Here is a 27,746-nt window from a genome sequence, read left to right on the forward strand (position 1 = left end):
CTACTACTACTACTACTACTACTACTTAGTGCTGTTCAATTACACTGATCTTTTTAAAAAAGAAAAAATAGTTTGAAAATAATAATAGTAAACAACTGTAGGTTGGATCCTGAAGGACATCTAGTCCTACCCCCTGCAATGCAGGAATCTTAGCTACCCAGCAACTCTCCCCCTGGCTTTGCGACAGGCAAAAATCCCACCGGAGAAGTTTCCCCCACCAGCCCCTTCCTCTCCCTGCAAGCAGTGGCGTAGCATGGGGGGTGCAGGGGGGGGGCCGGCCGCACCGGGCGCAACATCTGGGGGTTAGGGCAAATCCACGGGTTAGGGGGCGCAAATCCACAGGTTAGGGGGCGCAAATTACTTGCCTTGCCCCGGGTGCTGATAACCCACGCTACGCCACTGCCTGCAAGGAAAGGAGCTGCACCGGCTGAGTTTCTGCCTTCCCCCCAGTGTTGCAAGGGGAGTAAATACGACAAAGGGGGCGATCTCCCCGCCGCCTCCTCCAATTGTCGAGTTGGAAGGGACCCCAAGGGTCATCCAGTCCAACCCCCTGCAAGGCAGGAATCTTCTGCCTCACGTGGGGCTCGAACCCACGACCCTGGGATCCAGAGTCTCCCGCTTTACCAACGGAGCCATTTGCTCCAAAGGGACAGGTGTCTCTCTCAAGTACCCTCCTAATATTGCAACAGACTTTCAGTCTGCTAGTGAACAGGTGGTGAAGAAGAAGAAGAATTTTAGTTTATTATTTATACCCCACCCATTTGGGGGCAGGCGCGAGGCTGCTGTCTCGATGGCCTCTGAGCCGAGAGTCACAGAGAACTCTGCACATGCCCTGGACCATCCGATTCGGGGGAGGGAGGGAGAGCAGAGAGCTGGGGTCCTAGAGAGGACAGGAAGTAGAGACAGCAGGTCCTCCAAGCAGATTCCCCGCCCCCATGCCCAGTCCCTTCCGGCATCTCTGGTCTCCTCCAGGAGCTGCCTCGGTTTCCCTTCTGGGAATAATCCGGTGAGTCTCCTCTCTCCCCCCCCCCTTGGGGTGCCTGGGGGAGTCCCAGGGCTGCAGGGGTGTGTGCTCTGCTTCTGAATTGCAGGGGGAGACCCCCCCCCAAGTCTGGGAGAAGAGGGTCCTGCTCCCAGGGAGGGGGCGAGGTCTGCAGCTCTGCTCTTCCTTTGCATCCAGGCGCTGCTTCCTCTTTGGGAGGGAGGGAGGGGTCTGGGGGGGGAGGGCATGCCCAGAATCCCCCTTGCAATGGGGGAGCCCCTGCCAGGCCCTCCTTTGCTCCTGGCAGATCAGCTCAGGTCTCTCTGGGCAGGTGCATCTCCTGGAGAAGAGGAGAGGATGCCAAGCGGCTTGAAGGACTCCAAGGTCTTGTCCCGAAGGGGTTGAGGCAATGCAAGGGGGAGAGGGAGAGGGCTCTGGGTGGCAGGTTGTGACCTTAACCTATATGAGAGAGTGCTGGAGGGGAAATAGTTAAATAAGTTGCACAGACAGGACCCAGGGGGTGGAGTCAGTGGGTTTATAAAACCAGTTCTAGGAGGAGTTGGTTGGGAGTTGTTGGTGGGTTTTCGTAATAGAGAGACAGTTAGGGCAGTGGGTTCTTGAGTGTGGGGAGGTAGAAGAGATAGGGAGGGGGAAATAAGACTAAGAAAGTAAAGAGTAACAATGTTTGGAAAGCCGTAAAAGATTGTTTGTGTCTGAAATAAAATACACTCTTCTTTATTAATTGAAAAGCTGACTGAGATTGAAGTGATTTTACCAGGGAGGACCTCGTTGGTGGCAGCAGATTAGTGGTGTACGGGTCAATAGTCCGTGAGACGACCGGGGGCTCCGTGCGAACGCCACACAGGTCTGCAAACTTTTCCCTCTCGGATCCCAGAGCGAGCTTTCAAGGATGTTCAGGATGGGGAATCCGCGAGGGGATCCGAGAGGGAAAAGTTTGCAGACCTGCCACCCAGAGCCCTCTCCCTCTGCTGCTGCTACTAGAAAACAAGCCCATAGCCTTGGGAGTCACCAGGCCGCCCATCCCTTCCCGAAGGAGAAACGCCAGTCTGGTCTTCCATCTTTGTAGCAGCACCTGTATTGTTAAAGATGACACCGTGTCATTCTTCTAAAGTTTGGTTTTGGGAATCTGTTATAGCCCACAATGTTTTATTCAAATGTTCAGAGACTTGTTCTGCCAAAGTTGCTGACAACATATGCAACCAATAGCTAGATTCAAAATCATTCCCCGTCATCTTTAACACTTTCCATTGTAATCCTCCTAATTTGTTGGCATTCTTCTCTATGTCCCAAGAGTTTGCCACACGCACCCCAGTTCCAGTCCCCACCCCAATATTGTATCCATCGGATCTCTCTTACTTCTTTTCCAAATTTCACTTTTTCCTTTCATAAGTTTTAACAAGGGGTTGGTATATTTTACACAATTTGGTTTATAGTTGAACACATTGAAATATGTTAAATTTAATTTAACGTTCCACTTGTGCAGTTTTGGGTTAACTATGGCTTCCTCTGGTTTATGCCATAGTTTCATAATTGATGGGGTTTTTCCCCGAATGCCCTTACATTGGCTATCTGAAACACTGCATACCCTAATTTTCGTGCTTTGTTAGTATTGGGATCTTTACATTTTCCTTCCATGTTATTTTTCAACATTCCTTGCATCAGGATCATTTGTATATGTATGCTACAATTAAATTTAACCATGCATTTACCAGTACAGTGGTGCCTCGCAAGACGAAAAGAATCCGTTCCGCGAGTCTCTTCGTCTTGCGGTTTTTTCATCTTGCAAAGCAAGCCCATTGACAGCTTAGCTGCTTAGAAAAAGGGGGGGGGAGGAACCCTAAAGGTTCTACGCGTGTGGGCCCGCCCATAACATTTTCTTGTTCAAAATTTGTTTTAACTCAATTTCTTCCTGTTGTTTGTCCAGCGTAAAGGTAAAAGTAAAGGGACCCAGTCGTGGCTGACTCTGGGGTTGCGGCTCCAGCGTAGGGTATAAGTATTCCATACTTGTCTCCTTCACACTGATATAGTAGTCCAAGGATCAATAAAAATAACAGAATTCCAAATGCATATATCAGCCACTCCATTCCTGTAAAGATAAAGCACCGTTACGCTTGTGCGGCTTTCCACAATTTTATCTGTGTACCCATTTCTGTTTTTCTCCCATGTTGATCAAATAACTTACAGGGTAAATAGAATCCATGACCACAAATGGACCTTTCCACTTTGGTCTCAAGGCATGCTCTTTTGGTCCCAAATGTAAATACTTCACTTCCAATGGGTATCATTTCATTACTGAGTTGTGGTTTAATCTGTTCCTCCACCTGTAACATTTCTTTTATAAGTTCTCTATACATTTTCCTTTGTTTCAGGATTTCCATCCACTGTTCCTCACTACTTTCTTCAAATTCATGAGGAAATCCTAGATTCATTCGTTTCCATGCAGAATCTCATATGGACTGTACCCATATTTTCCCACTGGACTGCTTCTTATAGCCATTAACACCAGAGGCAATTTTTCTGCCCAATCTTTGCCTGTTGCTTTAACCATTTGTCTTAGCATGTTTTTAATCGTTCATTTAACCCTTTCAATTTTTCCTGAACTCTGTGGCCTGTAAGAAATACTTACGGTAATTTCCTTTTTATTCCTAAGGCCTTCGCCATCTCTTCCATCTCTTTACTAATGAAAGCTGAACCTCGGTCTGAACTGATCACACTAGGTACTCCTACCCTTGCAAACATTTCAGAAAACAATTTTCTTACTGTTACGTTAGCTCCGTTATTTTTCGTAGGAAATGCCTCTGCCCACCCACTGTAATGATCAGTTGCGGTTAATAAATACTGATATCCTTCCTTTGTTTTTGGCAACTTATCAATATAATCAATATATATTATTCCTCAAGGCCTTTCTTCCTTCACTGGTAATAATATTTCTTCCTGTTTTTCGTACTCCCTTTTCACTAAATTGCATGGTATACAGGAATCCACTATGTCCCTTATTCCTGCCAACCTAGCAGTTCGAAAGCACATCAAAGGTGCAAGTAGATAAATAGGTACCGCTCCGGCGGGAAGGTAAACGGCATTTCTGTGCGCTGCTCTGGTTCGCCAGAAGCGGCTTAGTCATGCTGGCCACATGACCCGGAAGCTGTACGCTGGCTCCCTCGGCCAGTAAAGCGAGATGTGCACCACAACCCCAGAGTCGGTCACGACTGGACCTAATGGTCAGGGGTCCCTATGTCACTTATCCTTATCCTTTTCCCTTTCCATTCTACAAATTCGTGGGACCGTTGGAACACCTTTTCCATTCCTTCATGTCCTACCTCATGTATATCTTTTAAAAGCTGGTACTGATCAGTATGATCTTGCCTTTCTTTGTGTTTTTACTTCTTGTTTTGTTTTTTTAAAAAATAATATTTATTCAAATTTTAAAAATTACAAAAAGAAACAAAAAAGAAAATAAATCAGTACATAAAAGCAAGTCACATCCAAGAAAAGGTAAAAAAACAAAAACATATAAAAAGGGGGGGAAAGTAATTAAAAATACATACAATCAAAAAGAAATAAGAACAAATCCAACCTTTACATAATTTTCTTTCTTTGACTTATTTCCTTGACCTCCTCACACCTCCCCTCTTTGTATTCTAGTTCAGATAGATATTTCGGCAAATCCTTCATCTTTTTATCCTATTAATTTATTTTTATCCTAATAATTTATCTTTATATATTGTGTTTTTTCATTCACTCTTTCACCAATTAACCATCCATTTTTACTCTATTTAATCTTATTTCTCATTAAAACTGATATATTTGAACTTATTCTCTTAAGACGTTTCCCCTAGGTTCATAAAAAATTCATTCCACGATTTCCCCATCTTTCATTAATTTTTTTAAAAAATCTCGTTATATACACTTTGAATTCCCAATTTTCTTCCACCATCTCCCCTCCCCAGTCTCGGCCCCTACCAACAGTTCCATCAGCCTCCAACAGTCCATCAACCTGGAGATCTTAAATCCGAGGCTCTTAACTCTTCTTCATGTGCCATCTGCCGATCTTCTTGATAATCTTTGGTATTAAAAAGCAGTTCTCGGGGGGGCTCCAACGATGTTCATATTCCTTCTTAACAGGTCTGCCAGATTTCCATAGTTAAGGGTAGGGCCCATAAAGTATTCCAAATCTTGTTTCACACTTCTTCCAAGTCCAATGGCCCCAAAGACTCCGATCTCCTGGCTCAAATTCATATCCCAAAAGTCATTTGATCCCCACATAAGGTGATCTCTCCACCTTTCATTTTCCAAATCAAGCCAGGCTCCCATCTCCAAAAACTGGCTTCTCCTAATTACAGTCATATAAGGCCTCAACTTATAATCCTCCATGCTTCTGTTTTTTTTTAAAAAAAATATTTATTAAAGTTTTTAAAATACAAATGCATAAATGAATAACATTGCATAATCCATAACATAATTTCATCACTTATTTGGACTCCCTCACATCCCCCGCTCCCACTTGCATCTTTATAAAAATTTTCCAAACAAATTATCATCTTATTTTCACTTTTATAATCACTCATTTATCTATAATCTCACAATTCTTCAAAAAATTTATGTTTCCTTTAGTCTCACTTATCGTCAAATTCAAATCTAATTTAGTGATAGGCTGTTATTTTTAATCTAACCTCCTTCTTAAAGTTCAACCAAATTACAATGTTTTTGTAAATAAATCTTAAATTTCTTCCAGTCTTCTTCAACCCTCTCTTCTCCCAGGTCTCGGATTCTGCCAGTCATCTCGGCCAGTTGCATATAGTCCATCAGCTGCATCTGCCATTCTTCCAGTGTGGGTAGATCTAGAGTTTTCCAGTTCTTGGCTAGAAGTATCCTTGCTGCTGTTGTTGCATACATAAAAAAAGTTCGGTCCTTCTTTAGCACCTTCTGGCCGACAATGCCCAGGAGGAAGGCCTCTGGTTTCTTAGTGAAGGTATACTTAAATACCTTTTTCAGCTCATTATATATCATTTCCCAGAAGGCCTTCACCCTAGGGCAAGTCCACCAGAGGTGAAAGAATGTTCCTTCATCTTCCTTACATTTCCAACATTTGTTATCAGACGAATGGTATATTTTGGCAAGTTTGACTGGAGTCATGTACCATCTATATATCATTTTCATTACATTTTCCTTAAGAGCATTACATGCAGTGAAGTTCAGCCCAGTGGTCCACAACCTTTCCCAGTCCTCAAACATATTATTATGCCCAATGTCTTGTGCCCACTTTATCATAGCCGATTTAACCATTTCGTCTTGTGTATTCCATTTCAACAGCAAGTTATACATTCTTGAAAGTACCTTAGTCTTTGGTTCTAACAATTCTGTTTCCAACTTCGATTTCTCCACCTGGAACCCTAACTTTTTGTCAAATCCTCCATTTGCTTCTGTAGGGTTAAGGCTCCCCCTTGCATCACTTTCACAACAACTTTCTCCTTCTCTGGTTCTTCAATTTGTTCCATTGAAAAAGATTCCTGTGCCGGATTCTTATCAACTTCTTTGCTGATGCCCACTTTTGTTCCCAAAATATCAACACTGGTAGCCATGGCATCTATCTGTTCATGCAGCTTTTCCAACAGATAAAATGTCCTATTCAGTACAGACACTACTTCCTTCTCAACCGACATCCTTGAAATGTTCAAGGTCAAAGCTGGTTTCTCAGGGCCTTTATTTTTAGAACCAATTTCCCAGCTGCATTCTTGTAACAATGTCCCAAAACTCCCTCTAAAGGGAAACAGTCTCCATTTATCAATCCTTCCAGCACAGTCCCAAAAGTCCCAAAAGTAAATTAGTAACAATTCCAATTACCTTTCCTTCTTTTTAAACGCAGAAGCGGACAATGGAAACAAAGTCTTTCTTTTGTATCTTGACAGCTAGCTGTCAAATTTGTCTATTCACCGTTGATGGGCTCCTCGCAGACCGCTCCCAGGTTTAGAGACGTGGCGCTTCAATTCCTAAATTTTCACCTTCTCCTGCAGGCTTCCCCTGCTTCCAAAGGAGGTATTAATAATAGTTTCAATCAGTGGAGTTTTAATCCTTTACGTAGGACTTTCCAAGACCTTAGTTAACAAGTTCTTTGCTTCAGTCTATTTACAGAAAGGGGAGGTGGACTTCCTGTTTAGACCTTCCCCGTTCAATGCCAAATTAAATTATTTTAAAAGTCCAATTTCCCATTCTACTCACGGGTTGTTGTTTGAAATCTAATTGTCCACAAGAAAAAGCCAGCGCTCTCCAGCAACGGCTGTGCGGCTTCACTCCGTCAAAATAGCGGTCGATTCAAAACACCACGCCGCTCGCCCCACGTCGCTTCGGATCCCCCAAAAAGGGGTTTCCCTGCGAGTAGGGGGCGCGCTCCTGGTGTCAGCCGAATCCCACGTTCCCAGGCTTCCTCCGCCTGGGATTTTTGAGGGGTCTCCGTCTTCACCGCGGCGGCAAGACCCGAATTTCACGGAGCGGGTTCCTCTCAGTCAGAGGAACTCCGCCATTGCCGATGGCGCTAACCCGGAAGTCCGTGTTTTTACTTCTTGTTTTGTTTTCTTCACTAGCTGCTCTGCATATTGGTTCCCTTCCTGTAACCAATTTGTTACTTTGGGGTTTGCTGTTATCCAAGCAAAAAAAATTTCTTCTCATTTTCTTTTAACAATTCCCATGTCTGTTTCCACTGCACTTTGGGTTTTCGATTCATTTCTATCAGTGTTTTTAAATTCACCTTTTGCCCCCAAATTCAAATATTCTGTTACTCCTCTATGTACATATTCACTGCCCATTACTATATATGTCTCACCCTCACCTTCTTGATGTTTTTTTTAAGAAAATCAAAACTTCTAAGATAGCCTGAACCTCAGCCTCTTGTGCTCCAAACGAATTTTCCACTAATCCCATTTTCTCTTTGTGCCATATGGGATTAAACCATGCCAAGCTGTTTGTCTCATTCCTGCTTCATACCACGAGCCTCCAAAGGCTGCCAAAGTTTTATGCTTCTTTTTACCCACAATTTTAATTCTTCCAAAAAAAATTTGACATTGCCCATCCCATTTCCATTCCACTCACTTTTTCAGCACCCGGTACATCGGTTTAGTTAACTCTGCATAAGCTGGAATCATAGAATCATAGAGTTGGAAGAGACCACAAGGGCCATTGAGTCCAACCCCCTGCCAAGCAGGAAACATGGGATCACACAAATCCAAAAGCTCAAAGCAACATCCTTAATTCCTTTAGATTTTTGGGATCACCTATATTACATAAGCTTTTTATTGTATTTTCCTCAGTTACTCTGCCTCCACTTTCTAGGCAAATTCCCAAATGTTTTACCTGTTGTTTTGCAATCTGAGCCTTTTCCAGGTTTACTTTAAACCCAGTGTCTCTTATTAATTCCAGCACTCTCTTGGTTCTTTCTTCTATCTCTTCCATTGTTTTAGCCACCACCAGGATGTCATCTACATAAGAAGTCTCATGGGGCCTATCTTCAGGCCCCAGATCATCTAACATCTTTGTTACATAAGAATGTGCTATTGCTGGGGCATTGTGAAATCCCTGGGGCAATCGGGTGAACGTATATTGTTCCCCTCCCAAAGTAAAAGCAAATCTAGCTCTACCCTCTTTGGTCAAAGGTATTGCAAAAAAACAGTTCGCCAAATCCAAGACTGAGTAATAAGCGTCTGCTGACATTTGAGTTACTGTCTCCATCCTGTTCATGACGCCATTTAGGTCACCAAACCGTGGTAACTTTGTCTCACTGAAAGTCCTATAGCATGCGGAATATCACTTGTCTCTCCCGATTTCAAAACAACAAAGTTGCCACAGTTTGGTGACAGAAGTGGAGGGCAGGAGAAGGCAAACTCATCCATGGCTAAATTCCCTCCCTCCCATATCCCTTCTTACAGGCAGAGAGGAGATTGCTTTCTTCTCCTTTCCAAAAGCTTCCTCGGTGTCCCTCCTGGAATCTGGTGAATCTCCTCTCTTGTCCCCCTTAGACTGTCCTGGGAAGAAGGGGGTCCCAGGGGTGCAGGGAGGGTGCATGGAGGTCCACATCATGCCTGATGAGGGGAGACCTCCAAGTCAGGAAGCAGAGGGTCCCCCCTTGTCTTCTCTGCCAAGCCAGGAAGGGGGCGAGTTTGCATGAGGCCTGCAGCTCTCTTCTTCCTTTGGATCCAGGCGCTGCCTTCCTTTTGGGGAAGGGGCTTTGAATCAAGGAAAACTGGGCATGCAAAGAAACCCCCCTCAGATTGGGGGATGTCACATTTGTTAACAGAGGCTGCAGCCAGAGGGGAACATTCCCACGTGGGGGGAGCACAGGGAGAAGAAAAGCCCTTCTGCATCTGCAGCAGCACAACCGGACCACTTCCTGTGTCCCAGATGCAACAACACATGTCTCTCCCCTATTCAGGCTAAACAAGTAGACAAACTAATGTGAAAGCAAATCCTCTATCCTCAGGAAATGCTAAACAAGGATAAAATACTCCTTCTCCCAACCTTATGGGACAAATGAGGAGGGATTATCAGTCATTGGGTGGCTTGCACTATTAACAGAGGACATGGAAGACATAAAATCCTTTTTGGCTGACTGTAATAAAATTCTAACCATCCTGATAGGTACTTGTAAAACCTAGAAAAAAATCTAGCAAAGCGTCTGTGGGTTTTGATCAACAAGAAATGGAAATTGGTGCAGTCTCAAAATAGGTGAGTTCTTTCAAGCTACCCTAAGCCTTTGGAAATCTTGTCACAAGAGGAGTGTAAAGCTCACCTCCGGAGTTTATAAAGGGTACACATGCCTGCTGTTCTTAAGAACACCACAGATTTAGGACATGTGGAAGATCAGACTTTGATGGCTTCCATGCCAGGGTGGGGGCCACATTTTGAGACTGGAGACTTGCGAAGATCGTGTATAAACACAGACAATACCTAAGGAGGAGGAGGAGTGTATTCATCTCATGATATTTCAGAAACGTGGCATCACCAGCTCCTCTGCTTCCACATACAGATTTGGTCCCCAGGCAACCCCTGACAGAGGCAGATAGGGCCACAACATCTGCCTGGCTTGCAGTGAGAGAGCTCAGAGTGTGAACTGGGCTCTCCATACGAAGCACCTAGCATGGGGGCACCCACATGTAATAGCTACTCGTCAATTTCTGCCCATGCTCTGGGGTTGCAGTTTTTAGGATTGGGGACAGGATGGTGACTGGTTTTGGCACCAAGTTCTGTCCATAAGCCCCACTGAGATGAATGGGATCTACTCTCTGGTCACTACTCTGCAGGCCATGCCAGCCTTAGGAAGTGGGGTGAGGAGCAACCAGGTGAAATTGGAACCACTGGAGATCTTTAGAAAAAGGGCTTCTGTGGGAAGGGGCTGCCCCATTTGTGTTTCTGCAGGGGCAGGAGAATATCTAGGGCAGGAGAATCGCTGCAGGGCCTCTGAGGTTCCCTTTGCTTCTTCCTCTCTCCCAGGCTCCTCGACTGATCAGGAAGGATGAAAGACATGGATCCTGCAAAGCTAGCGAGGATGGAAGGGGGAAGGTGGACGGTTGACCTGGTCAGGTTGTCTCCCGCATCCCTCCCCACAACCTCTGAGTGTTCCCTCCCAGGGACCTCTGAGAGATCTGGTGACGTGGATGGATGGAGCTCGAGAGGTATTGGAGCTTGCTCAGCTTGGGGGTGAGGGGAGGCAGGCAGGCGGATGCAGATGGAGAAGGGGAGCACCTTTTCAGGCTCCATCACCTGCCTGCCTGAACCTCCGCTGTTTGGAGGGAGACCAACAGCGTCTGGGATTCTAACATCCCCACTGTGAACCCTGAATGGAGGGATATCAACTCTTTCTTCTGTGAATGTTCTCCACCTAGTCATGCCTTTTTAAACAAGGACCAGACTTGGCTGAACCTCCAGGCCTTCTTCAATATTGGCTTCAGAGCTTTTAGGGAAGTTGAAATAACTTCTGTGAGGTCTGTTGTTTTGGCTTCTGTCTGCATTTGACAGACCTCGGAGATGGAGTGGATTCCAGGATTGAGCCAAACAAAATCTATCCCAGATTAAAGCCAAGCAATGTCAGTTAATACCAATAAACAAAGACAGTGAAAACTATAGTAAGGCCTGACACCTAACTCTCTCTAGTTCTTCCTCTGTCACAAGCATTTATTAACTTTGTTCAATAACGGATGTGAACCATGTCGCCTTCGCTCTGAGTGGGGTTTGGGTCCAGGACAGCGATGCAGAGTTTGCATGACTTACACTAACATGGCAGTGCATTGCTGGGGGAGGGGGTCAGGATTTGATACTTCTGTGTCATATGCGCCCCTGTCACAATATGCTGGCACTGTGGTCCCACCGGTTTCAAGAGAGTCAGGTGCCCCGCAGGCATGCAGAAATGCTGGGGGGGGGGTCAAACATGACACACATAGACAATGACATTAAGTTAGACTCCAGGGATGTCTGCTTTAGGCTGAAACAGAGCACTCTCAAGTCTCGCAGTGGGGGGGGGACTTTGTTCAATAATCTGGAGCGCGATTTCTTTCCGAGCCTCTAATTAGCTTCTCTCTTCATTGCAGATGGTGAAGAATTGGAAGAGAACAAGGGGGACCAAAACAGAATCCACATAGCAGAGAAATCATATAAATATTCAGAGTGTGGAGAGAACATCCGTCAGAGCTCCCAGTCCACCTCCCATCAAAGAAAGAGCTTCGTTAGGAGGGATAGCTTCACTTCACACGAAAGAACAAAGAGTAGGGAGAAATTGTATCAGTGCAGAGAATGTGGAAAGAGTTTCACTCGGAAGAACAGTCTCGCTTCCCATCATAGAATCCATACAGGAGAGAAACCCTATAACTGCATGGAATGTGGAAAGAGCTTTAGTTACAGCCACCAACTCACTTCCCATCAAAGAATTCATACAGGGGAGAAACCCTATCATTGCTTGCAGTGTGGAAAGAGCTTCAGTCGGAAGGATCATCTCACTTCCCATCAAAGAATTCATACGGGGGAGAAACCCTATCAGTGCTTTGAATGTGGAAAGAGCTTCAGTTTCAGGTGCAATCTCACTTCCCATCACAGAATTCATACAGGGGAAAAACCCTATCAGTGCTTTGAATGTGGAAAGGGCTTCCAGGACGGGTCTAAGCTCACTATCCACCAAAGAATTCATACCGGGGAGAAACCATATCCATGCCTGGAATGTGGAAAAAGCTTCAGTTTCAGGTGCAGTCTCACTTCCCATCAAAGGATTCATACAGGGGAGAAACCCTATCAGTGCTTTGAATGTGGAAAGAGCTTCCGGGAGGGGACTAAGCTCAGTATCCACCAAAGAATTCATACCAGGGAGAAACCTTTTCAATGTCAGGAGTGTGGAAAGAGCTTCAGTTTCAGGCAAAGTCTCACTTCCCATCAGAGAGTTCATACAGGGGAGAAACCCTATCAGTGTTTTGAATGTGGAAAGAGCTTCAGTCAGAGCTCCAGTCTCACTTACCATCAGCGAATTCATACAGGGGAGAAACCCTATCAGTGCTTCGAATGTGGGAAGAGCTTCAGTCTCAGGCACAAACTCATGAGCCATCAAAGAATTCATACAGGGAAAACCAAAAAACAAACAAACAAAAATATTGAACAACCCTTACAAAGCACAAGTGTATAAAAAAGAGAAGGCGGGAGAATAACTAAAAATACCCTTTATCACCTTTGTATCATATATATCATATCATTTATCAACCCATAGAAAGGCAGGCTCCCCCAGCTCTCCCCTGGGTGCCCCCCTCTTTTCCTCATCTCCCACCCTGAGAGATCCTTCACTGCATTCCTTGCAGGCCCCTCCCCCCTCTTCCTGTTTTATATAATTTTTAAACCTTTATTATACTGAAATCTTAAAAATGCATACAATATAAAACATTACATTCAAACATTACAGATTATGAATACACAAAAAGTATAAATGAAAGAAAAGAGAAAAGAAGTGATTAGCAAATGATGTTATTTACGATAAAGAAAAGCCTTCCAACTATACCCTTTGTACTATTTTGAACTTAATTTTTTTAGTTCCCTAAATTCCACACACACACACACACACACACACACACACACACTCACATTCTCCTTTTGGGTTCTAGTTCTCTCCAATATTTCCTTACATTACAAGAATTCGATATACTGTTGTTAGCTGCTCTGAGCCCGGCTTTGGCTGGGGAGGGCAGGATATAAATAAATAATAATTATTATTATCATCATCATCATTATCTGCCATAAAGCTTTTGTTATCACAGTAATCTTTAAGATATTCTTTGATTACTTTCCATTCTTTATTAACATCTTGTATCGTATTTCCGCTTACTAATCTGGTTATCCTTGCTGCTAATAATAATAATAATAAATTATTTTTACCCCGCCCATCTGGCTGGGTTTCCCCAGCCACTCTGGGCGGCTTCCAAGAAAACACTAAAATACAATAACCTATTAAACATTAAAAGCTTCCCTAAACAGGGCTGCCTTTAGATGTCTTCTAAAGGTTTGGTAGTTATTTTGCCACTACCAAGAAGCCGCTCTGCCTGGTTCCCTGTAACCTGGCTTCTCGCAGTGAGGGAACCGCCAGAAGACCCTCGGCGCTGGACCTCAGTGTCCGGGCAGAACGATGGAGGTGGAGATGCTCCTACAGGTATACTGGGCCGAGGCCGTTTAGGGCTTTAAAGGTCAGCACCAACACTTTGAATTGTGCTCAGAAATGTACTGGGAGCCAGTGTAGGTCTTTCAAGACCGGTGTTATATGGTCTTGGCAGCCACTCCCAGTCACCAGTCTAGCTGCCGCATTCTGGATTAGTTGCAATTTCCGGGTCACCTTCAAAGGTAGCCCCACATAGAGCACATTGCAGTAGTCCAAGCAAGAGATAACCAGAGCATGCACCACTCTGGCGAGACAGTCTGCAGGCAGGGAGGGTATCATCCTGCGTACTAGATAAAGTACTGCGTACTGATAAACAGCTGCCCTGGACACAGAATTGACCTGCTCCTCCATTGACAGCTGTGCATCCAGAATGACTCCCAGGCTGCGCAGCTGGTCCTTCAGGGGCACAGTTACCCCATTCAGGACCAGGGTGTCCCCTACACCTGCCCGCCTCCTGTCCCCCCAAAACAGTACTTCTGTCTTGTCAGGATTCAACCTCAATCTGTTAGCCGCCATCCATCCTCCAACATCCTCCAGACACTCACACAGGACCTTCACCGCTTTCACTGGTTCCGATTTGAAAGAGAGGTAGAGATGGGTATCATCCCGCATACTGATGAACACCCAGTGGCTGCATGTAGATGTTGAAAAGCATGGGGGAGAGGACAGAACCCTGAGGCACCCCACAAATGAGAGCCCAGGGGTCTGAACACTCATCTCCCCCACCACTTTCTGAACACGGCCCTGAACTGTAAGTATGCAAGCAGTTTGGTTTGCAGGGGATTCAGGCTGGGGGGGCCTGTCTCTTCCTCTGGCCATTGCAGCCCCCAGGAAGCTGTGGAGGAACGGCAGGAGACCTTCAGCAGAGAACAGCCAAGCTCGGTTCTTTCCACAATGGCTTCCTCTTCGAGGAGCCCAGTTCAACCAGTTCCCCAGAGTGCCCCCACTGGGCTCCAGTGGCCCCCTGAGACCCGTAGGGATCAGGAGTGGGGGCAACGTCTGTTGAACTGCTGCCTGAGGGAGAGGCACAGATGTCTTGGCCCATCTGGGGGGCAAGTGAGGGCCATCCAGAAAGGGCTCCTGGGACCCCGAGGGGCCAGAAGGGGATTCTGCAGCCTTGTCTGGGAAGAGCCCCGCTTTCCCCTAGGAAGCTGGTCCAGGGGTCAAACTCCCCTGAGGGAACCATGCACCTCTGAGGGGATAAAGCCCTTCATCTTCTTTGGCCTCAGAGACAGAGAGGGGATTTCCCTCCTCCTGTTCTGGCTGAGAACCTGGCAGATCCCCCAAGTCAGCTTGCCTGGCCTCTCCCAATGGAGAGGCCTCCTCCATTGGGACAACATGGCGAGGAGAGAGGCTGCCCTGCGGAGGCAAAGCCATCATGGCAGGAAGGCGGCTGAGGATGCCCCGTGAGCGCTGGCACCCGAAGGCGCCGCCCTCCTTCAGCTGGGAGGAGAGAGCCGAGAGCGTGGGACTCGTGAGGCCCACAGGGAAGCCATGGCGTCTCTGGGAATGGCTGGGGCTTCCAGAAGAAACAACATGGCATTCCGGCCTTTTTTGGAAAAGGGCGGGAAACGCCATATCCTGGCCCTGCCGCCTCTGTGTGCTCCTCCTGGGCCTGCCTGGCCATGGGGGGGGGGGAAGCCCAGCTGACTCCCAAAACAATGGTGGGAAAGAGGAACAGGAAGAGAATGAAGGAGAAGCTGGGAGGGGGAGCAGCCAAGAGGGAAACTCAGGGGGAAAACTCCCTCAGGAAACCAGGCGAATGAGAAGACCAGGCCCAGGGGAATCTGAAAGGGGATTGGCCAGCTGTCCAATGGAGAGGCTTCTGATTGGTCCAGCCCCGCTCTGGGGTGGGAAATGGGGTCAGATGCTTCTGGGAGCCCAGTATAAACTGGTTTTCTGGCCGGAAAGACAGGGAGAGGATGACAGGGGTCCCTCTTGCTTTGAACTGGCTTAGGGAGTCTGGAGGGAGAGTCCCATGGTGAGGGGCTGCGCCCTGAGCAACATGTGCCCCCTCCCTCCTTGGCTTCCCTTTCCTGGGTGTGGGGATTTTACACTGGGGGGGGGCTTCCACATCTGCCACTCTTCCAGGTGGCCTTGCCACAAGAGGGAGTGCACTGAGCAACATGAGCCCCCTCCCTCCCCCATCCTGGGCTTCCCCTTTCTTGCCTGTGGGGATTTTACACTGGCGGGGGGGGGGGCTTCCACATCTGCCACCCCTTGGTCGCGTGGGCGTTTCATTCCTTGCATGGGACACTTCCTCCTCTCTTTTCCTGGGATGAAAAGAGGGGGGATCTCCTGTCTGGGAAGCCGCCCCCTCCATCCTTCCCCCCCCCCACTCGCTGAGCTGGAGGGTTTCCCCCCGGGGTGTGTGTCTCGATGGAGCCATTTCTGAGCCCAAGACACCTCCTGCCACTGCGCAGACTTCCGCCTCTTCTCCATCCCAGCCTAGCCCCCCATGGCCACCCCCGTATCCCTTCGAGGTGGGCTCCTTGGGGCAGAGTCCTTGGCACAGAGGGAGAAAGAGGGAGGGAAGCAGGGGCAGCCCCTAGAGCTGAGGCGCAGAAGCAGGAAAAACTGCATCCAGGGAGAGGGAGGGGAGGATTTGGTGCCCTCGGCTTCGCACGGGTTAAAAGGGGCCGAGCTGGATTCCTAGAGAGGACAGGAAGTGAAGGTCCTCCCTGGCCCAATTCTCTTCCTGCAAGCCGAGAGGAGGCCGCTTTCTTCTCTCCCTTTGCAGAAGCTTCCTGGGTGAGTCTCCTCTCTCTTCCCCCGGAGGGGCCGTGGGGAGAAGGGGGTCCCGGGGGGCATGGGGGTCCCTGCTCAGTTCATGCGCGGTGGGGGGAGACCCCCAAGTTCTCAGAGAGCGGAGAGCCATGGCAGAAGGCAAAGGAGTTGGGGCGAGGGGGGCGGAGAGGAGGAGAAAAGGGGGAGAAGGGCCAAAAGAAGCCGGGGAAGGAAGGGGGGCGCCCGGGGTGGAGGCCTAGCCGGGAGCTCATCAAGTACCTTTTGCTGCTTCCTTCCTGGGCTTCAGGTAGAGTTGCACCTTTGGGGGGGCAAAATACAGGTGGGGGGGTGTAATTGGGGGGCAACAGATCCCTTGACCTGGTGCAGAAATCCCTTCAAAGCAATCCGTTGTTGTTTAGTGGTGTCCGCCTCTTCGTGACCCCCTGGACCAGAGCACGCCAGGCCCTCCTGTCTTCCACTGCCTCCCTCATGCTGGTAGCTTCAAGAACACTGTCCCACCATCTCGTCCTCTGGCGTCCCCTTCTCCTTGTGCCCTCCATCTTTCCCAACATCAGGGTCTTTTCCAGGGAGTCTTCTCTTCTCCTGAGGGGGCCAAAGTCTTGGCGCCTCAGCTTCAGGATCTGTCCTTCCAGTGAGCCCTCAGGGCTGATTTCCTTCAGAATGGAGAGGTTGGATCTTCTTGCAGTCCACGGGTGTCAGACTCAAGGCCCGCGGGCCAAATCCGGCCCGGCAGACCTCCTCATGCGGCCCGTGTAGCCGCCGCCGGCCGCCAGCGCTTTTTTTAATTCTCGCTTTTTTTTTTTAAGGAGAAAGCTTGTGTGTATTGAGGGAAAGACCGGAGCGGGGGGAGGGGCTGGCAGCACCGCACATTCAGAGAAAAGGAGGCCGGCCCCGAGGGCGGGCTGATGCTTTTACGTGACTGACTGGCTCGAGGTTGTGCAAACAAGGCTGGGCTTTCCCTCCGCACGAAATCTGGCTGCCGCAGTGCCGCCTCTTCGCTTTAGCGCGCAGAAGGTGAAGCGCACGGGAGTCCGGCTCCGAGCAGCAAAGCGGGAAAGGAGGCACGCGCCGTCCCACCCCCTTTCTCTCCCCCCCCCCAGAGAAAAATGCCAGACAAGCCATAGTACGTTCCTAAAGGAGGGCTCTCTCCTCCACGCTGCCCAATAGCAAGCCACGACCATTCCTGCTAGCCAATGGCGAGGCGACAGAGGACTTTTCCTTTTCGGGCGGCGGCGTTTTGGCGCGCCAGCCGAGCTCGGGGGATCAGAGCACCGGATTCACATCTGCTTAGCGGCTCGCTCTGCAGAGCTTTCTCCGAAAAGCAGTTGTCGCGGTTCGCGCCTCCCCGGTTGGCACCAGCGGCAACCACGCGAAAAAGCGCGCTGGTTTCTAAAGAAGTCTCGTTCCTCCCAAGGCACGTGTTCACTTTTTGCAGAGAGGCAGTTGCAAGGCGAGGAAAGCTCCTGGTAATCATAAAAATCCCATAAGGATAATTAAATTGGGATGGGGAAACTAGCTGGGAATTGCATTAGGGCCACGATCCGCAAACCGCTTCCTCCGGAGCAAACACTTAAATAAATCCCAGTGGAACTTCGACCTTGCTTGTCGACATAATAGAGTGGTTACTCCTGTCGCAGGGTCTATTGTTCAAGAAGTGGCAGTTTAAACTATTTGCAGGCTACCGATCCACATCAGGCAAGTAAGGAGTTTGTGGATTGGTCTGAACTTGACCATTTGTGCTCTGCGAGCAACCCCTCACTGGGGAGAGGCTGTTTAGCGCAGGAAAGACTCTTGCCTTAACCCTTGCAGAGCCGCTGCTAGTCAGTGCCTGGCAGTGCAGGGCTACATGGACCAATGGTCCGAATCGAATTGTTACAATACTGATGAGGCAAATACACCAGTCGATGGCAAACCTTTATTCTGAATGTGGCGGTGATTTGGAATCACTACCCTGCTCCAGTTTCACCTTGTCAGTCACTAATGCGGATTAAAATGCCACCCACACACGCGAAAGCACGTATTGGGAATCAGGCTTTGGTAGTTACAGCACGTTAACCAGTCTTGAGTAAGGTACCAGTACTTATTGCCTGGAATAAAATTGGCCTGATGCATGTGGGTACTGGGAAGACAAAAGCAAAATACTGCTAGATACAGGACTCACGGGATTAATAATAATAATAATAATAATAATAATAATAATAATAATAATAATAATAATAATTTATTTATACCCCGCCCATCTGGCTGGGCTTCCCCAGCCACTCTGGGCAGCTTCCAAAAGAATATTAAAATACATCAAACATTAAAAGCTTCCCTAAACAGGGCTGCCTTCAGATGTCTTCTAAAAGCCTGGTAGTTGTTCTTCTCTTTGACATCTGGTGGGAGGGCGTTCCACAGGGCGGGTGCCACTACCGAGAAGGCCCTCTGCCTGGTTCCCTGTAGCTTTGCTTCTCGCAGTGAGGGAACCGCCAGAAGGCCCTCTGTGCTGGACCTCAGTGTCCGGGATGGACGATGGGGGTGGAGACGCTCCTTCAGATATACTGGACCAGGGCCGTTTAGGGCTTTAAAGGTCAGCACCAACACTTTGAATTGTGCTCGGAAACGTACTGGGAGCCAATTTAGGTCCTTCAAGACCGGTGTTATGTGGTCTCTGCGGCCGCTCCCAGTAACCAGAGCTAGTTATTACTTACATTATTACAAAAAACAGTAATAATTGAATGCAGTGACAATAATTTATGATAATAAAGTGGACACATAGTCCTACAGATACAACCGGCCCTTTGAGGGTGACTAAACTGCTGATGCGGCCCCCGATGAATTTTAGTTTGACACCCCTGTTGTAGTCCATGAGACTCTGCACCATAATTCAAATGCAATGTAATGCAACCCATTACAATGATCCAATGGAAGCTCACAGTCACTGCAAACATTCCAGCAACAATATTGACAGGAAATCCTCCTTACCTGCTGGATTTCTGCCTGCCAGAATGATGTAGAAACCCAGCAAAAAAGGGTGGGAGGGAGAGCGAGCAACAAAGCCTGCTTCTCTTCCTCATAGATTGGCATAACCCCAGGGCACCGAGGTCCCTTTGGTTCCCCCATGAAATATTTGAGCCCCCCCCTCTCGTTAATGAGCATTGCCATTCAACTGGTGTGTGCACGCTGCATCTTGTGATCAGTTTTGCAGGGTGGGGCTTACTTGGGTCCATGGGCGTCCAATGGGGAGAATTAAATCCTTAATTTACTGAGATTCTGCCCCTTAACATAAATCCTGGCTATGCCCGATGCCTGCTCCCTCCTAATATTTTATTCAAGTTGGCACCCCTGATTGACTGTAGCTGTTCACTGCTGCTATTATTATTGTTGTTGTTGTTGTTAAATTTGTATCCTGCCCTTCATCCAAAGTTTACAGGGCGATTCACAACAGAAACATGCAAAATTAGAACACCAAACGCATAATGAAACAAAGACAAAGGCAAACCAATGATCTCTCCTCCCACAAACATATTGAAAAGGCCATAGAATGCTAACCAGCCAAAGGCCCAGTTATAGAAAAAGGTTTTTGCCTCCTGGCACCTCAAGATGTCAGGAAGGTGCCAGGCGAGCCTTGGGAGACCTTCTCCCAAATGGGGAGCCACTGCAGAAAAGGTTCATTTGTGTGTTGCCACCACCCAGACCTCTCATGGAGAAGGCACACAAAGAAGAGGCTGGATGGCCATCAGTCAGGGATGGTCTAGTTCAGTGTTTCCCAACCGGTGTTCCGCGGCACACTAGTGTGCCGCGAGACGTTGCCTGGTGTGCCGTGGGAGGGAGGCGGGCGAGTCTGGCGGCGAGAGGCGGGGCGGCGGCAGCGAGCACACGCGGGGGGGCGAGCTCCCTCCCTCCCACATCGCATCGCCGCTCGCTTCGGCCGGCCGCCCCGTGCTCCGCGCTGGTGTCAGCAAGCCTTGCGCGCCCTTTAGAGGACGCCCCGTGCTCGGTGCTGGTGTTGGCCAGCCTTGCGCACCCGGGGGATCTCCCCCCGAGAGCGCAAGGCTGGCGGGCGGAAGCCGGGAGCACAGGGCGCCCTTTGGAGGCCGCCCCGTGCTCCGCGCTGGTGACGGCAAGCCTTGCGCACCCGGGGGATCTCCCCCCCGAGAGCGCAATGCTTGCGAGTGGCAGCGCGGAGCACGGGGCGCCCTTCGGAGGCCATTCCGTGCTCCGCGCTGGTGTTGGCAAGTCTTGCGCACCGGGGGATCTCCCCCCGGGAGCGCAAGGCTTGCGGGCGGCAGCTGGCAGCACGGGGCGCCCTTCGGAGGACGCCCCGTGCTCCGCGCTGGTGTTGGCCAGCCTTGCGCACCCGGGGGATCTCCCCCCGGGAGCGCAAGGCTTGCTGGCGGCAGCTGGCAGCGTGGAGCACGGGGCGCCCTTCGGAGGACGCCCCGTGCTCCGCGCTCGTGTTGGCAAGCCTTGCGCACCCGGGGGGCGCGTGGGGCGCCCTGAAACAGAGGGTTCCCCATGCTGCGGACTGTAGCCTGCCGCCCGACGCGCGGGGCGCCCTGAAGCAGAGCGCCCCTCGCACCAGGCAGACATGGGCCAGCCCCACAAGCTCAGGGGACAGCGGGGAGGCGCAGCACCGCCACCCCACTGTTCCCCGACCTGGTTTTGGGGGGGGGAATAAAGGAAAAAAAAATTTCCGTTATTCCCCCCCCAAAAAAGTAGGTGCGTCCTATGGGACCGAGCGTCCTAAAAATACGGTACTTACTATTTCATAATAAAGTAATTATAAAATACTTTCTTTGTGTTTATTTGATGCCTATTAAAGAAAGTTACTTTATATATAGTCAATATAGGCACAGAGTTAATTTTTTTAACATTTTCTAATGGTGGTGTGCCTCAAGATTTTTTTCATGAAACAAGTGTGCCTTTGCCCAAAAAAGGTTGGGAAACACTGGTCTAGTTGAGACTGCTGCATTGCCCCAGGGGGTTGGCTAGATGACCCTCAGGGGTCCCTCCCTACTCTACAACTCTCTGGCGCAGGTTTCTGAAGATTTTTAGGTACAAGTTGGATGCAGGGGGTGCATAGGATTCTAGCCCATCTTATGCACCGTTGGCTCAGGAATAAATCCCGCTGATCATGATGAGACTCCCAGGCTGTGCAGTCCTGCTTTTTAAATAAATGTTTTCCTTTTCAGATAGTACAGAGCATGGTGAAATCCCAATAAATAGTGCCTTTGCTAGACTCTTTTCAGGCACCTGCTAAAAGCAGTCTTGTTTAGGGAAGCTTACTCAGATGATTGGGAAGCTGAAGTAATTTGAATCTGTTTTAATAGTTTAGCTTTTGTATGTTTTAAAGTAGGGTTGTTAATTTTTCTTGATTTTACTGCTGTGTTGTTGTTGTTTTGTTTTGGTAAACAGTTTTGCAGGTTTCTAAAAATAAACTTTATTAAATAAACAATAAATATAAATAAAATAACAGAAGCCAAAACACAACCCATCCTGTAGATTTAAGTATCTGTCCCCAGTGGCCCACTTGTTATCAGAGGCCCAGAATCCACGTTCCTTTGTAAGAAAATATGAAATAAAGTCAAAACAAAATCAATGGTGGGGGGGGGGAGGACAGGAAATTTTCCGCACCGGCTGTGGGTTTTGATAAAAAAGAAATGGAAATTGGTGCAGTCTCAAAATAGGTGAGTTCTTTCAAGCTACCCTCAGCCTTTGGGAATCTTGTCACAAGAGGAGTGTAAAGCTCACCTCCGGAGTTTATAAAGGGTACACATGCCTGGTATTCTTAAGAACACTACAGATTTAGGACATGTGGAAGATCTATACTTTGATGGCTTCCATGCCAGGGTGGGGGCCACATTTTGAGACTGGAGACTTGCGAAGATCGTGTATAAACACAGACAATACCTAAGGAGGAGGAGTGTATTCATCTCATGATATTTCAGAAACGTGGCATCACCAGCTCCTCTGCTTCCACATACAGATTTGGTCCCCAGGCAACCCCTGACAGAGGCAGATAGGGCCACAACATCTGCCTGGCTTGCAGTGAGAGCTCAAAGAGTGTGAACTGGGCTCTCCATACAAAGCACCTAGCATGGGGGTACCTACATGTAATAGCTACTTGTCTACTTTCTGCCCATGCTCTGGGGTTGCAGTTTTCAGGATTGGGGACAGGGTGGTGACTGGTTTTGGCACCAAGTTCTGTCCATAAGCCCCACTGAGTTCAATGGGATCTACTCTCTGGTCACTACTGTGCAGGCCATGCCAGCCTTAGGAAGTGGAGGAGCAAACAGGTGAAATTGGAACCACTGCAGATGTTTAGAAAAAGGGCTTCTGTTGGGAAGGGGCTGCCCCATTTGTGCTTCTCCAGGGGCAGGAGAATCCCTGGAGGGCCTCTGAGGTTCCCTTTGCTTCTTCCTCTACCAGGCTCCTCGACTCATCAGGAAGGATGAAAGACATGGATCCTGCAAAGCTAGCGAGGATGGAAGGGGGAAGATGGACGGTTGACCTGGTCAGGTTGTCTCCCGCATCCCTCCCCACAACCTCTGAGCGTTCCCTCCCAGGGACCTCTGAGAGATCTGGTGACGTGGACGGATGGAGCTCGAGAGGTATTGGAGCTTGCTCAGCTTGGGGGTGGGGGGAGGCAGGCAGGCGGATGCAGATGGAGAAGGGGAGCACCTTTTCAGGCTCCTCCACCTGCCTGCCTGAACCTCCACTGTTTGGAGGGAGACCAACAGCGTCTGGGATTCTAACATCCCCACTGTGAACCCTGAATGGAGGGATATCAACTCTTTCCTCTGTGAATGTTCTCCACCTAGTCATGCCTTTTTAAACAAGGACCAGACTTGTCTGAACCTCCAGGCCTTCTTCAATATTGGCTTCAGAGCTTTTAGGGAAGTTGAAATAACTTCTGTGAGGTCTGTTGTTTTGGCTTCTGTCTGCATTTGACTGACCTTGGAGATGGAGTGGATTCCAGGATTGAGCCAAACAAAATATATCCCAGATTAAAGCCAAGCAATATGTCAGTTAATACCAATAAACAAAGGCAGTGAAAACTATAGTAAGGCCTCACACCTAACTCTCTCCAGTTCTTCCTCTGTCACAAGCATTTATTAACTTTGTTCAATAACGGATGTGAACCATGTCGCCTTCGCTCTGAGTGGGGTTTGGGTCCAGGACAGCGATGCAGAGTTTGCATGACTTACACTAACATGGCAGTGCATTGCTGGGGGAGGGGGTCAGGATTTGATACTTCTGTGTCATATACGCCCCTGTCACAGTATGCTGGCAGTGTGGTCCCACCAGTTTCAAGAGAGTCAGGTGCCCCGCCGGAATGCATAAATGCTGGGGGGGGGGCGGCAAAGAGGCCACACATCGACAGTGACATTAAGTTAGACTCCAGGGATGTGTGCTTGAGGCTGAAACAGAGCGCACTCAAGTCTCGCAGTGGGGGGGACTTTGTTCAATAATCTGGAGCGCCATTTCTTTCCGAGCCTCTAATTAGCTTCTCTCTTCATTGCAGATGGTGAAGAACTGGAAGGGAAGAACAAGGGGGACCAGAACAGAATCCACATAGCAGAGAGGTCATATAAATATTCAGAGTGTGGAGAGAACATACGTCAGAGCTCCCAGTCCACCTCCCATCAAAGAAAGAGCTTCGTTAGGATGGATAGCTTCACTTCACATGAAAGAACAAAGAGTAGGGAGAAATTGTATCAGTGCAGAGAATGTGGAAAGAGTTTCACTCGGAAGGGCAGTCTCACTTCCCATCATAGAATTCATACAGGAGAGAAACCCTATAACTGCATGGAATGTGGAAAGAGCTTTAGTTACAGCCACCAACTCACTTCCCATCAAAGAATTCATACAGGGGAGAAACCCTATCATTGCTTGCAGTGTGGAAAGAGCTTCAGTCGGAAGGATCATCTCACTTCCCATCAAATAATTCATACGGGGGAGAAACCCTATCAGTGCTTCGAATGTGGAAAGAGCTTCAGAAAAAGTTCCCATCTCAGTTCTCATCAAAGAATTCATACAGGGGAGAAACCCTATCAGTGCTTCGAATGTGGAAAGAGCTTCAAGGAGGGGGCAACGCTCTCTTCCCATCAAAGAATTCATACGGGGGAGAAACCTTATAAGTGCACAGAATGTGCAAAAAGCTTCAGCCAGAAGGGTAGTCTCACTTCACATCAAAGGATTCATACAGGGGAGAAAACATATCAGTGTTTGGAATGTGGAAAGAGCTTCCGGACGGAGATTAAGCTCACAAGCCATCAAATAATTCATAGAGGGGAGAAACCTTTTCAATGCCATGAGTGTGGAAAGAGCTTTCGTATCCGGCTGAGTCTCACATTCCACCAAAGAATTCATACAGGGGAAAAACCCTATCAGTGCTTAGAATGTGGAAAGAGCTTTAGTCAAAGTGCACATCTCACTTCCCATCAAAGAATTCATACAGGGGAAAAACCCTACCAGTGCTTCGAATGTGGAAAGAGCTTCAGTCTCAGCCATAGTCTTACTTCCCATCAAAGAATTCATACAGGTGAGAAACCCTATCAGTGCCTGGAATGTGGAAAGAGCTTCAGGGATAGGTCAGAGCTCTCTTCCCATCAAAGAATTCATACAGGGGAGAAACCTTTTCAATGCCATGAATGTAAAAAGAGCTTTCGTCACAGTTCCAGTCTCACTTCCCATCTTAGAATTCATACTGGGAAGAAACCCTATCAGTGCTTGGAATGTGGGAAGAGGTTCAATCGGAAGGATAGTCTCACTTCCCATCAAAGAATTCATACAGGGGAGAAACCTTTTCAATGCCACGAGTGTGAAAAGAGCTTTTCTCAGAGTTCCAATCTCACTTCCCATCAAAGAATTCATACAGGGCAGAAACCATATCAGTGCTTGGAATGTGGAAAGAGCTTTCGTCAGAGAGGTGATCTCACTTCCCATCAAAGAATTCATACAGGGGAGAAACCCTTTCAATGCCTGGAATGTGGGAAAAGCTTCAGTCTCAGTCACAATCTCACTTCACATCAAAGAATTCATACAGGGGAGAAACCATATCCATGCCTGGAATGTGGGAAGAGCTTCAGTCACACGAACAATCTCATTTCCCATCAAAGAATTCATACAGGGGAGAAACCATATCAATGACTGGAATGTGGGAAGAGCTTCAGTCACACGAACAATCTCACTTTGCACCAAATAATTCATACAGGGGAGAAACCATATCAGTGCTTGGAATGTGGAAAGAGCTTCAGTCAAAGTGCACATCTCACTTCCCATCAAAGAATTCATACAGGGGAGAAACCCTATCAGTGCTTCGAATGTGGAAAGAGTTTCAATCGGAAGGATGGTCTCACTTCCCATCAAAGAATTCATGCAGAGGGAAGACCAAAAAAGAAAAGTAATAAAGCAAAAATTATTAAACAACCCGTACCAAACACAGTTGAATGGGAAAGAGAAAGGGACGGGGGAGAATAACTAAAAATACCCTTTATCACATTTGTATCATATAACAAGAAAATGGGAAAGACCAAAGATCTGTTCAAGAAAATTGGAGATATGATAGGAACATTTCGGGCAAAAATTACCATAATAAAGGACAAAAGTGGTCAGGAGTTACAGTGAGGGAGGGGGGTGAGTATTTGACCCCCTGCTAAATTTGCCTGTTTGCCCTCTGACAAAGAAATAAGCCATCTTTAATTTTAATGGTATGTTTATTTGTAGCTGTGAGAGACAGAATAACAAAAAGAAAACCCCCAGAAACCCAGAAGACAAAAGTCAGAGATTGATGTGCTGTGCATTATGAGTGAAATAAGTATTTGATCCCTTTGCAAAAGATGACTTCGTACTTCGTGGCAAAACCCTTGTTGGCAATTACAGAGGTCAGACGTTTCTTGTAGGTGGCCACCAGGTTTGCACACATCTCAGGAGGTATTTCGTCCCACTCCTCTTTGCAGATCCTATTGAACTCAGTAAGATTTCAAGGCTGATGTGTAGCTACTCGAACCTTCAGCTCTCTTCACAGATTTTTGATGGGATTAAGGTCTGGAGACTGGCTAGGCCACTCCAGGACCTGAATGTGCTTCTTCTTGAGCCATTCCTTTGTTGCCTTGGCCGTGTGTTTTGGGTCATTTTCATGCTGGAATACCTATCCTCGACCCATTTTCAATGCCCTGGAAAGATTGATTGCTTCTGTCAACAGGTGTCTTTTGCACAGGTACTGTAATGACCTGGGATAACAGGTAAGACTTCTGCCTTACACCAGGTGCTTCTAATCTCAGTTTATTACATACAGTGAAGATACCAGGTAGATTTGACATCTGGCTGGTTGATAGGGGATCAAGTACTTATTTCATTCATTATAATGCACATCAATCTCTGACTTTTGTCTTCTGGGTTTTTTCCTGTTGTTATTTCCTGTTGTTATTTTGTCTCTCACAGCTACAATAAACCTACCGTTAAGATTATGGACTGGTCATTTCTTCGTCAGAAGGCAGCGATGGATAATTTTGGGAATATATGCTCCCAATGAGAGGACACCTGAACTTTATAAAGGGGGGATATAAACTTCATAAAGGGAATATAATGTTAATGGGAGATCTAAATGGGGCCATTTCATTAGGTTAGGACAGGATAATATAGAAATTGGACACAAAAGGAGGGGGAAATGCCTAATTCGTTTTTGTATATGACAACAAATTAGTGGACTTATGGAGACAAACATCCATTAGACAGGGAATATACATTTTATTATAATGCTTAAAACTCAACAAGCAGAAGAGATGCGGTGTGGGCAACAAAAGAACTGGCTCTTTGGTTGGAAAGTGGAAATACAACTGAGAACAATCTAAGACCACTATTCAGTATTAGTTATATGTCAAAGGGAACAATTAACACAGAGAAGATGGAGACTGAATGAAGCTTCCGGGTGGGGGCTAAGCTCACTAGCCATCAAAGAATTCATACAGGGGAGAAACCTTTTCAATGCCATGAGTGTGGAAAGAGCTTTTGTCACTGTTCCAGTCTCACTTCCCATCAAAGAATTCATACCGGGAAGAAACCCTATCAGTGTTTGGAATGTGGGATGAGGTTCAATCGAAAGGATAGTCTCACTTCCCATCCAAGAACTCATACAGGTCAGAAACCGTATCACTGCTTTGAATGTATTTCCCAGTATTTTCCGGTTTCTGTCCTCAAGACTTGAGCCATGACATTTTACCCCTCTGCCAGAAGAGCATCTTTAGCCCCCTAGTTTCTGTGGCAACACTTTTTGGGATGTGGTTCTTTGCAGGCACATTTGTATTCAATAAAGGCCTATCTTTCCACTTGGAGACTTCCTCC

General features: G+C 47.6%; 1 protein-coding gene across 6 annotated transcripts; it reads left to right on the forward strand.

Annotated features, from left to right (window-relative positions):
• Nucleotides 1-925: 925 nt before the first annotated feature.
• Nucleotides 926-27,736, forward strand: LOC309353161 (uncharacterized protein; the record flags this gene model as incomplete). Of its 6 annotated transcripts, none has more annotated exons than XM_081882382.1 (5): nt 932-1,006; nt 8,920-8,982; nt 22,830-23,011; nt 23,926-27,421; nt 27,508-27,736. In XM_081882382.1, 4 exons carry the CDS (start codon nt 936-938, stop codon nt 25,551-25,553), a joined length of 1,944 nt encoding a protein of 647 aa, XP_081738508.1. In that variant the 3' UTR covers nt 25,554-27,421; nt 27,508-27,736. The 6 variants fall into 6 exon arrangements, with proteins under 6 accessions (XP_081738513.1, XP_081738508.1, XP_081738509.1 ...); XM_081882383.1 differs by having other exon boundaries at nt 22,830-22,984; XM_081882384.1 differs by lacking the exon at nt 8,920-8,982.
• Between the last annotated feature and the right edge of the window lie 10 nt (nt 27,737-27,746).

Source organism: Podarcis melisellensis, assembly GCF_964234715.1.
Source record: "Podarcis melisellensis genome assembly, chromosome: 12".
Classification (NCBI taxonomy): domain Eukaryota; kingdom Metazoa; phylum Chordata; class Lepidosauria; order Squamata; family Lacertidae; genus Podarcis; species Podarcis melisellensis.